The sequence below is a fragment of the Teleopsis dalmanni genome, chromosome 1 (genome assembly GCF_002237135.1).
Source record: "Teleopsis dalmanni isolate 2A chromosome 1, ASM223713v2, whole genome shotgun sequence".
NCBI lineage: Eukaryota > Metazoa > Arthropoda > Insecta > Diptera > Diopsidae > Teleopsis > Teleopsis dalmanni.
Window position 1 is genome coordinate 181175628 of NC_051846.1, and position 12444 is coordinate 181188071.

General features: G+C 30.4%; 1 protein-coding gene across 1 annotated transcript; it reads left to right on the forward strand.

Moving 5' to 3' along the window:
* Positions 1–6663: 6663 nt before the first annotated feature.
* Positions 6664–12440, forward strand: LOC119666841 (multiple inositol polyphosphate phosphatase 1-like; the record flags this gene model as incomplete). Its single annotated transcript, XM_038076121.1, has 8 exons — positions 6664–6687; positions 6893–7066; positions 7818–7909; positions 8019–8165; positions 10743–10832; positions 11671–11912; positions 11980–12079; positions 12141–12440. Coding segments are annotated over exons 2-8 (1143 nt in total), but the record flags the coding sequence as incomplete, so codon positions are not given.
* Between the last annotated feature and the right edge of the window lie 4 nt (positions 12441–12444).

The window sequence follows — 12444 nt, forward strand, 5'->3', positions numbered from 1 at the left end:
ACGTTAATCAAATGTTAAATGAAACATTTGAAAATCTATTAAACTGATTTGTGTGGCAACTTTGTTGCTTTTATATAAAATTTTCATCCGTCAACACGAGGGGTTGGCAAATTACTGTGGGTGGGTGGGCACACGAATTAATGTCACGCAGTGCAATATAATTGTGCTTTTCGCGCCCTCGTAAAGTCTTTATTTTGTGGCTATGCAAATAGAATTATTTTCCTAACAATGAATCATACGTGAATTTGATGTGTAGGATTTAATGAGATTATTTTTGTATGTAAGATAATTTGAATAGAGAAAGTGAAATAAACTCTTTTAATTAAAATAAAAATGTATTACATTATTCTGTACTTTCAGTTTTTATTAAAATTTCTTATTTTTATATTTTTAAATCGAAAGTTTTACGATTCAATTTTAGTAAATATAGAAATATTATAATAAATATTATCTTGAATTTATAGTATATATATGTTACAAATAGCTTATATACAGTGTAGACTTAAGCAACACTAGCGCTTTAAGTGAGATTACTATAGTGTCACCTATTTATTAACGACACTCATACTAAAAATCTGGAGAAAAGCAATGGTAAAGTTTTAAGAAAGGATTCACATTATCCATTATATATCCATGATCCATTATATATCGTAATTTGGAAGCTTATTGTTTCAAAGCTATAAAAGCTGCTTTAAAAAATATTAAATAAACTCTTACTAAAAATGTTCGGTGCAAATGGAAGTAAAAAGATTTAATAGAAAACTATTTTTTCAATTGGATCATGCGCCCCCTTCCTATTCTGTCATTATAGACCCTCATCACACCTTCCTCTAAAGCAGTTACTGCTTATATCCCATGTATAAAATATTCAACTCAAACATTACGTCCACTCTTCTATATGGATGCCAATTATGGCACGCTGCGCCAAATTACATCAAAGCTCTTCAAGTCTGTATTAACTAGTTCTTACGGAAAATCGTTAAAGTGTTCTGGTGAAACCCGAATATGAGCCTATGATCCATCACTAACCAAACACCAATCAAGATTGAGATAATAAAGCACAAGTAAAACTGGATAGGCGATACTGTGGGCAGAGCAATCACTGACACCACAATAATGATGACCGAGTGAAATCTCATGGGTAGCCGAAAAAGTAGTAGGCCTGCGCACATTTGGAGAAGACAAATGGATACAGAAATGGATACACGATTGCCGAAAAGTTGAAGAGAATTTAAACTAAAGCTATTAACCATTCTGAATGGAAAAATTTTGTCACGGCCCTATGCTACTTCTACGAGTTAAAAGGATTTATATATATATATATTAAAATTAGCGTTTTTTCTACAATGACTTCCTTGTTGGACAAAAGCATTTTCCTTGAAGCATTTTTAAGGTCTGTACCAGAAAGTACAGACCTTAAATTTGTAAAATATGATGGATGTATAAGCAATGCGAACTGTAGTTCGTGCAATTTTGTAATTGTAACCACGGCTTGCTAGAGGGCGCATTGCCTTGATGAAACAGAACTTTTTTCTTTTTCATTGGTGGGTGTACATTTTCTAACACTTGCGGAATGTGTTTGAATACCACTTATAATAGATTAAAGATATTTAAAGATTTAAAATGTTTAGGTATTCCGAAAGAACTTGAATATTTACTGGATTAAAAATTAAAAAAGTATTTGAAGAGTGAATTTAAATAATAATCTTATGACCACACGTACAAAAAAATGTTTTAGAACAATTGTATATATTTCTATACACAAACATAATTATGTATATTCTAATATATATATTTCTGTAGTCAGAAAAAATATGTTTGTCTTTCCTTTTATTGTAGAAAGCTACTAATTTATATATTTATACACAATAATTGTTTAAGCACAAGGCAAATAAATTGCTTTTATTATGAATTTTAGGGAGTGTACGTACGAGAACACTTTCATTCACTTCATAAATCAATTGTGACCACATTAATTTGTAGAAATAATGCGGGGGGCTTAACGAATAAATTCTCAATTTCAATAAAAAATTTGTACTTTCTTGTCACTTACTAATTCAATAATTGGAAAGAAAAACAAAAATAAATAAACAATAATGTATATTGCATCTCAACCCTTAAACCTTTTCATAATGTATCTCGAATTGCTTCGGAAGTGCTTCGAAGGCGCACATTGGCCCAAAACAAACAACTTAATACGAAATTAATAAATTGATGACATTGAAGACGTTGACGATAATTTTCAGTATATGAAATTATTAGTTCCAAGAAATTGATTACCAATGCTCATAATGAGAGCATTGACTTTAGTTTAATTGAATTTAATATTCCAGTGATAATATTCTTTATATTTAATAGAGAAATTGATTAAGAAATGATAATTAATCAATATTTGATATAAAAAAATTTTAGACTTTAGTTTTAGAGAATATGATTTTTTTTTGTTTCTTAAAAATTCAACTTTTTTTGTAATATGTGTTTGGCCTGTCAGTATAAATGTTATTGGAGGTGCATCAAAAGTCCGTTCAGAAGCGAAATAAGATAAATCACAGAGCTACAGTGTTACTGCAAAATGGCACCACAACTTTTTTTATAGAGACAAAGTAGGGATTGAATGTGGTGTTGATTTCTTTGGCAATGTAATATGTGAAGAAGTTCCATTAAATTTAAACGACGTCCAGAACATATATATGGTAAAAAATTATTATTCATGATATTGTGCTATGAGCCAGTTAAGTTGATATTTCGACTTACTTTATTTTTAAAGCAGTGTGGTCTAAACAGGTCACCAGTCCATAAAAATAGTGCATCCATTTTCAGAGTACATGGATAGATGAATAGGGTCGTCTTTTGGTTTTGTTTACACCAAATGTGACCATTTCTTTCACAAATAAAGTTATTCAGAGAAAAGTGGACCTTATAGGTTCATGGTTTGTCACTATAACATATTACTGTAGATTACTGAACACTTATTTTAAAATAAAGGAATTTATGAACATCTTTATAAAAATATGGTGTTGGTTCGCAAATCACTCAAGGGCTGTTTGAGTCGTGTGATGTCTATACAACCTATAAGCAATATATTTGTATTGACAGTAGTATAATACCTAAGCATATATACTTAGACACCAGGTTATATTGAATAACTGATGAGCAGAAGAGTTTACCAAGGCAGACACGGGGTTATCTTGAATAATTGTTAGATATTATGATATTTATTTCTCGGATTATGCTATGACATTTGTAACGGCTAAACTAAATATAGCTAAATGAACTTAAGTAGATAAAAATTCTGGTCAGATCTCACGATTTACTCGGTGCAAATTGGACTGTTTTAACAAAAGCGGAATCTCTTTCAGCACTATGGAGTTGGTGCTGACACATCATTGTGTATTAGGAAGAAATACATTGACACTTGGTCTACTCTATATTGACGTTTGTCGTAGTTATGACTCTGCAGAGGAGGAGGAATCTGTGTTTCACTGACAAGAGAAGTAAAAGATTTTGGTTTTGCAAACTTGCAACAAATTTGGCAAATAAAAGTTTAAAAATCGTTTGGGCTCCCTTTCTTATCCAACCTGATAGAGCTGTTATTCTTCAAAATTAGCAACTCAGCAAAGTTTATAGAGTTTTCAGGTGTGTGGAATTTTAATCAAATGGAGGAGTCGTGTCTTTCAATGGTGTTCGCCAACAACTGAGGTCCTTTTGAAGATTTTTTAGTCTTTTTTCAAGCAATGCGAGTCCGTGGAATACCAAAGGGGTATTGTTTGAGCTCAAGTGTACTTTGGTGTAAAAGTACACCGCACTTCAACTTAATCTTATTTATTACGTAGGCTAATTTAATCAACTTGGTATACAAAGCAGCAAACACATCCTCAAACATAGGCTTTGACATGAAGTAAATGTCGGTAAGTAATAAAAAGCTTTAGGACTATTATTGTAACATTAAGTTACTAAATTGCATTTCTTATATTCTAAATAAAAATTCCGCTATTCTTACCCACTGCTGCGAAATTTTAGATATTGTATATTATACAACAATAGTGTTAAACGTGTTTTATCTATAACATTATTTTTATCTAAAAACATTGGTTTTTCACTCATTTGACTAATTTCTCATCACCCGAAAAAGTTTCCCAAAACAACCCATTAAATAATTAAGCAATCGTTTCCACGTTTATAATCTAAAATTTCAAAAGGAAAGAAATGAAGCGTCAAATTGAGAGCCTTGCCTTAAATCCGTTGGAATTCCCCAATTTCATTTAAATCAAAATTAAAGTCGTTCCCTTCCTATCCGATGTGCCTTAATTTTATTTAAGTTATTATCTAGCCCTAATGGCAAACATGTGTTTTTGAACAGTTGAATGCTATTAGCCTAATTTTAATATAAAAACATTAAAGAAATAAAATAGTATATAAATATATATTGATGTAGTGCCCTCTACTAAAAGAAACCTCCTCGTTATGGTCACCTTAAAATGTTTGTTGCTCTGGTGCATGTGGCTTGACTCCGATGCCGCCCAGTGGCATTAATTTATTCTACAAGGATTGCGTTTTTTATTGCTCCTAATATTTTTTGTGTTATATTCCTCACCTATGGAGGTTTCAGTTCCTAACTCTTATTTGAGTTTTTATTTCATTTTCTTTTTTCAGTTTTTTTGTTAACAATTTTACGTGCATTTTAACTTCTTGATTTAATTTTGCGCACCGAAGACACACCTTAGAGATTTCTCGTAAAGGAAATGTGCTTCCGGTTTGGGGTAGGCAAAATCATTTTCATATTAAAATGCATAGATGAGGTACGTCACAAAGTGTTAAGACATATAAAGGAAATGATAACAAAAGGATATGGTGTAAAAATTATAAAAGAATGGATAGAGTTATTTACATATCTACAATATATGTAAGCTCATATTTGAATTTAAGTTATGACTTCATACAACAAAAAAAGAATAGCTATATCACATCCTCAAACATAACATTTCAGGTAGTAATTTACGCGATTACAGGCGAAAGGGGGAAAAAAAACAAAATTTTATTAAAATTTTAACAATATATAAAATTAATAGACAAACTTAAATAAATTATTCTCATTATTATTTACAAAAGCAATAAATTATGAGTAAATCATTAAAAATATTTTAATCTGATGATAAATCCAATTTGGTGAGACCTGGACTGAACTAAAAATAACTAAGTACTTAAGGCTTTTACATCGGAACGTACTTCGCTCCTTTCATTTTGTTTGTTGCTACTTTTTAAGTTCTTAAATAAAATGAGTCATTATGCTGAGACTATTCCTAAAATCACTGCCATTATTAGAAAAATGTACTTTAATTAAAAATAACAATTCACTTAGTATATAGTAGAGTACCATATGAAAAGTAGGACGTAGCGTTGCTAACTGGCATTCGAACGCTAAGAGGTTCACTGCCTATGCGCTACGACGTTGGGTTGAAAATTGTATTGTATTGTCTACAAAATTAAATCAGCTAGAAAGGGGACAATATAGTCAGCTCATGATAGTTTCTTTCAGATGCGATGGTCCAGGGAAACGAACAAGTTGATGAAATCACTACAAAGAAGATTCCATAATAATGATAGGGATCTGAACCTTTGGCAGAGAAGTGTAAGCAGGTCGATGAATTCACTTTTAAAGTAGATTTCATTATAATGATAGAACTTGAACTTTATTAGAGAAATGTAAGCAGGTCGATGAACTTACCACAAAAAGATATTTTCATGGCAATGATAGATACTAAAGTGTGAATAGAATCTGTGTCGCATCAAGGAGACAGTACTGACTTTGAATTTTTTTTGAAATCTCTAAGACCATGATCTTGTTGTTTTTAATGTTAATGCAGAATCTGAAAATTGAAACAATAGAGTAATTTTGATTACACTCTGCTCTCCTTGACGAGGCTTTCTATGTATCGTCAATTTAGTTAAAATAGTGTTGATCAGTACTAAGTATCAGAATTTGTTCCTTTTAGCAACTAATATACATATTATTGGATGTAATCATATAACCTTTCTTCAAATCAGGCACTAGCAAAAAGTTTCAAAATTATACTAATATCACAAAATTGAGAGTTATGATTTGACCGTCTGTGTAATATACCTACTTGGTTATTGGATAAGAAAGAAGTGCACTGTTTAAGGTTTAATGAACACCTGTGAAGCATAGATATTGTACAAAACTTATGTTACTATAAAAAATCTGACGGACACACAGCACATACTAGGTAAATGCTACCATTGATGTATAAATTAAGAAATTACAAAGAATATACTTAATATCAGACAAAGCATTGGTAATATTAAATATATTCTGGGGTTTTTAAAATCAATGAGTGTGGATAAGATTTTATAGCGTTACTTTTTATTTATAGTAGTACAATAGATCTCCCGGTTTGCAGAGTACTTTATATACCTTACTTTAATACATAATATACATAACATTAAATTACTTTTAGTTTATAAATAGAGTGTTAAGGGTTCGCTTCTGTCGTCAAGCAGCACAATAACATATAGCCATAAACAATGAAAGTTAAGGCTTTATATGTACATATAGTGTCGAAAGTTAAAATTAAAATAGGAAGTTTTTTAAAATAATTTCATTATATTCTTTTGCAGATTTTATCTATAAAATATTTTTGTCACTATGCGTGCAAAAATTAATAGAAGGTACTACCATATTTTATTAATAAAAACTCAATAAAAATTTGGAATAAAATAAGTCTCCGTGACTGGCATAATAATTAATAAAAAATATGCCTATAAATTAACGTGTTCAAAATTATAATTAATTTTGCAAATTCTTAAAGAAATTTATTTTAAGCAATTATTTAATAAAATTTTTTATATAATATATTTCTTCTATTCCTTTTAGTTATGAAGTTATTGCTGCTTACGACCTTACTAGCGGTTCTGCAATCGCAAGTCCTTGGCGACGACTATTGCTTTGGAAAAGACACAGAAAGACCGCAAACAAGGCATTTTACTTCGAAGACAGCATATCAAATTATTAAAGGAACAAATTTTGATTCATTTTATGATGTACCCGGTAAGAAAAATTATATTCACAGAATATATATTGTAATTTATCAGTGGAATTGTCATGAAAAATATATACCTCTGTATTATATGGGGTTATCCATATAGGGTTTTGTTGACGTAAGTCGATCAAAACTGCAATCCAAGAATATTATAATATCTAGTGCAAGGTTTGGCATTTTATAATATGTATCATAGAATGAGTAGAACATACGCTTATTGGGTGTTCAAATAAAATGGTTTGGATGAAAATAAATGATCACGTGATTTTTCGTCAGTTAAAGTTTTTGTGGAGTTACGCAAGGTATCGTGCTTAGGCGTACAATCCTTAAACTCTTAGCGTTTCGACGATGGACATCCATTATATTATAGTTGAGCTATCGCTAGCTATCATCGAAAACTATTTAAAAACTTTAAAGTACTTAACTATGTCTGTAGAAGCTCATTTCATAGATATCCAAATTTGACTCCAAATTTTCTGACGATGACGCTTTAAAGATCGGAATTCTAAATTATCTTTTCTGAATTATCTTGCAATATTCTTCTCTCATATATGTTCTTATATCTGAAAAATTTGAAAGTTGTTTTAAAATGATTTATTTTGGGTTCACAGGCGATAAAGAAGTTACTTTTTAGACATTAGATATTTTAGGCATTGATTTCTTTCCTTAAATAAAATTAAATTAATTAAATTAAATTAAATTAATAGTATTAAAAATAATAATTTAATCAATAAATATTTTGCATTTCTTAAAATTTAGGCTGCACAGCAAAGAAAATCTGGATCTTGCATAGACATGGAACAAGATTGCCTTCCAAAAGCACCATTGAAAAGGCTCCCAGGCTAGAGGAGGTATAAAAAAAATTGTATAATATTGTATTATATATTGTATTATATTGTATTATTTTATTTATATTTATGTAAAAACTAAATTTAATAATTTAAAATTATTAATTTTCAGTTACGAGACTCAATTGTGAAAAACTATCGTGTTTTCAAAACGAAACCGGCTACTAATGCGCTTTGTCAGGAAGATTTGATTGCATTGCAAATGTGGAAGTGGAATACCAGTATTACACCTGATCAAGAGAACTACTTAACCAGTCAGGTAAACTTATTTAAATATTATAGATGCATTCTTAAATAGAATCGCTACTCCATTATTCGTTATTATTATCAAAGATCTAATGAAAGGTTACTGAGATATACAGAGTCTGCGAAGCGCGGAGTGAAATATATTAAGATATATTTGGTCTGGTTGGCTTTCATAAAGCCGACATAGATCTTATAGGTCGCAGTGCATTATTCTCCTTTTAAGTACCATAATAATAAAAGAACCACCTGAATTATAGAGTCCTTATGGTATGTTGGACTTACTAGTAGTTTTATCAATAGCTTTAATTTTTAAAGCTTAGCCTATAAGGCATTCTCCAAGGATTGATCTCTGGATCTCAAAAGTTCTGGAGTACAATTATTCATTTTATTTTATATTTTTTTTTTACATTTTTTTGACAATCTATTTAGGGATTATTTACCTCTTTCTTGTCACAAAATTTATTAAATAAGGTTAATGTCTATTTGGCCGGAAGTGAGGCAGTTAGTGTTTTTAAGTTACAGCAAGTCCATTTTCCTATTAATAACTTGATAATTTATCTTTTGAGAAATGTGAATATTAAATAAAAGACGATTTAATTCCACTTCCTTTCATTTTTAGACACCTTTCGGGTAAATTGATTTTACTGACGTATTCCACGTATATCTTTAAAGTAGATCTACTTGAGTACATGAGAAAAATCCACTACTAATAAATAGGAGCCGAAATTATCTGCGTAAAACGTTATCTTTTTTTCAACTATTTTTGTCTTATCGGATTTTCTGATTTACAATGTTTTTAAGAACTTAATTCATTTCTAAATGTTTTTAATATTTAGGCCTTTATTTGTCGTAGTACCTAATGACTTTCAATTAACAAGTACTGATAGTTCACTTAAGTTTTTTGAAAGCATTTGATCGTGTTTTATTCCGATAATGATTGATTAAAATTATTTGTATGGACAGGTTCAGCGTGAGAAGTGTTTTTGTTTAGTTCATAGTATTATGTTTTACTAACAATAATTGTTTTTATTTTATAAATGATATGATTTGTCAACAGTAATAAATTGTTTAATAGATTACAGTGATTTTTTTTTATTTTACCCTTCAATATGCTGACGTCACGGAAGTTGTCAAAAGACAGTGACAAGTACATAAGATATATTTGTATCACTCGTAATATATACGAAACGCTTTGAGTGAAAGATAAGACTACGTCTCGTGTGATTGATAGAATTTCCAGTTATTCAAAAAGTACCTCGCCGAACGTCATCAATAATTTTTAGAAAATCAATTATCTCAAGTGGTTTTTATATGACTTCAATTAATTTACACTTGTCAAACTTGAGAATAACATAAATTATATAAATGAATATATAAATAGAATTTGTCAAACTAAAGACGTTATCGACTTTCTTGTAATATACACAAAACAAATCTAGCATACGTCTTTCTTAAAAGGGTTCTTCACACACCGTTACTCTGGAACATTCAAATCACTGCAAACATTTTATGGACTTAATGTGTTTTATTAAGTCTACAGTTAAGGGTTTAATTTATTTTAAAAATAATAAATTGCAATATATATAATAAATATCTAATTGCTATAATAGAATGGAATATATTCTATAAATATAATAGAATATAATAAATTGTAGTGAAATGTATTAGAATTATAGGCTTAATTTTTTAGAAACTACGGGACCCCGATTGGAGAGAAGATTTGTTTAGACTTGTTTTCCCAATTAAACGGACTTTAATCCCTCCGAGTAAATAACTGTACTAACATCAGCCACCCATGAAGATTGCGGTTTAAAAAGAGTTCGACAAAGATCGTGTAGTTTATGCCTCTCTTAAGGATAGAATCATAATGAAATTCTTGTAAATGTCACCCATGGGATGATATTGCTTTTGTGGGGTAAATTTAGTGCTAATTTTATTTTAACTAACGCATAGGTTTTGTGGTCGTAAGCTTATAATATTCGGTTTTTCAATATTCGGATCTATTCATCATGGGTGTTAGGACATTAAGGATCTTCTTGTGGGATAACCTAATAGCTCAGATTATGGGTGGACATGCTAAATTTTGTATACCATCAATTTCGTTGATAATTGAAGTAAGATTCATACGGTCATACTTGAATTGTTAAATTTTTTAGTTATCAGAAGCTTAAGAGATGACTTGATTAATCCAGTTTTTTTAATTTATTTTAAATTTTTGGAGAAAAAATGCATATATTAGATTAACTGCTACTGGTTAGTATGAGGATATATGGAGAAAAGTATTATAGTTCATGACTACTCTATCAACGGCGTAGCGTAGCCATTTGTTGTATGACTACGTATGCAACTTCATCTGATATAAATTTTCTATGATAGTGACTTAGTTCTGATAAGCAAATAAGCAATACGGTGTTACGCTTATTGATATTGTTTAGATATGCAAAACATTAAAAATTTGACTGGCGAAGTCCTATGTATATATACATATTAATATAAATATTATATATATGTAAGAAACATAAAAACATGTCTATTATTATTTTTTTTTTAATTAGAAATAATTATTTAAAAATTTTATTTTTAATTTCAGGGCTACGAAGATCTCAGAGGTACATCAAAACTCTATCAAAAATATTATCCTGAAATCTTAACCAAGCCATACAATAAATCGGTGTATTTGGTAAGTATTTGTTTTTAAAATGATGTATGAAAATAAAATATATGCCTGTGGATGTATACTTTTCACTCTTTCCGATTATAATTTGTCTATTGTTGAGGCAGAAATGCTCTATTATATTGCATCGCTTGCCTTTTGTCCATTTTAAGCAACAAAAGTTAGTTGTGGTGGCTGTAAGCTACTGCCACTTCTCACTATAAGAAGGTTTCTTTCGATAGAAATCTAAAGTGGGGTCTGAAGCATCGCAATACACTACAAACTTAAGATTTCATATGGAAGGAGGCTAAAGTGTGCATTTATATTGCATATTTACTCTCAAAGCATTTGTAATTAGGAATTTGAATAGTTGTGTTCTAATACAAGTTAGCACTAAGGAAACAAAAAACAAAAATGGAGTCAAAACGTAAGGGGCTTCTTTTTGTCATCTTACTCTAGAAGATGGAACTAGGAGACAGTGTGAAAAGGAGAGAAAGCTCAACAGTTAGTAAATATAATCCTGCAGGGTGAAATGGATATAACTTCCAAATGATAGATTTGTTGCCTGTCCATAATGATCACTCCATATTTATTATATTACTCTTTATTGCGTATGTAATTTATGTATTGAAGGCTTTCATTTCTTACAGTACGACAGTTATTTCATGTATTCTTATTAAATAATTAAAAAAAATTTTTTTAACGTTAATTTTTTCTTACCGACAGTGAGGCGTCTTATGACAAAGAGAAACTATTTGAAAGTTAGAAGGGTTCGAATAGAAATGAAAACCACAACAACAAAAATTTTAATTAATTTATGGAAATTTTTAAATTTAAATATAAAATATTCATCAAATTCTTGCAGTTTCGTCATACTGATACACAAAGAACTACAGAAAGTTTCAAAGCTTTCACTGAAGGACTTTTTGGTGCTAACAACGGTGCTCAGGAAGAACAAGTGCAAGGTGATGACTTACTATTACGTCCTTATGACTATTGTGAATCATGGAAAGCACATGATTATAGCAGTTCCACGTCAGAAACAGGCAAATTCAGAAATTCAACCATATGGAATAATACGCTCGATGAAGTCTCTAAACGTTTGGGGTAAGTCTTACTCGGCACTACTACAACAATTTATGTGAAACGTCGTATTGACATAATTTCTTTATAGCTTCCAGTATACATTGGAAGCAAGTGATGTTGACCTCATGTATGATATGTGCCGTTACGAACAGGCTTGGCAAGTTGATCGCACCTCTGTTTGGTGTGCGGTAAGTTTTTACTACATCCACACATTCAACTAGAATTGATCAAAAATTTATTCATTTGCAGGCTTTCACTCCTGAGCAGGTTACGATTTTCGAGTATGAGGACGATTTGAAGTACTACTACAAATTAGGCTACGGTTTTGAGGGTAACACACGTCTTAACTGCCGCGCTGTTAAGGATATGCTGAATCATTTAAATACTGATAGTCTACCAAATGTTGTTGCCTATTTCGGACATTCTTCTGGCGTACAAACTCTAATTACCGCTTTGGGTATTAACAAAGACGACATTAAGCTCACTGCTGCTAATTACAATGAATTGTCCTACCGCCGTTGGAAGACAAGCAACATTGATCCTTTCGCTTCTA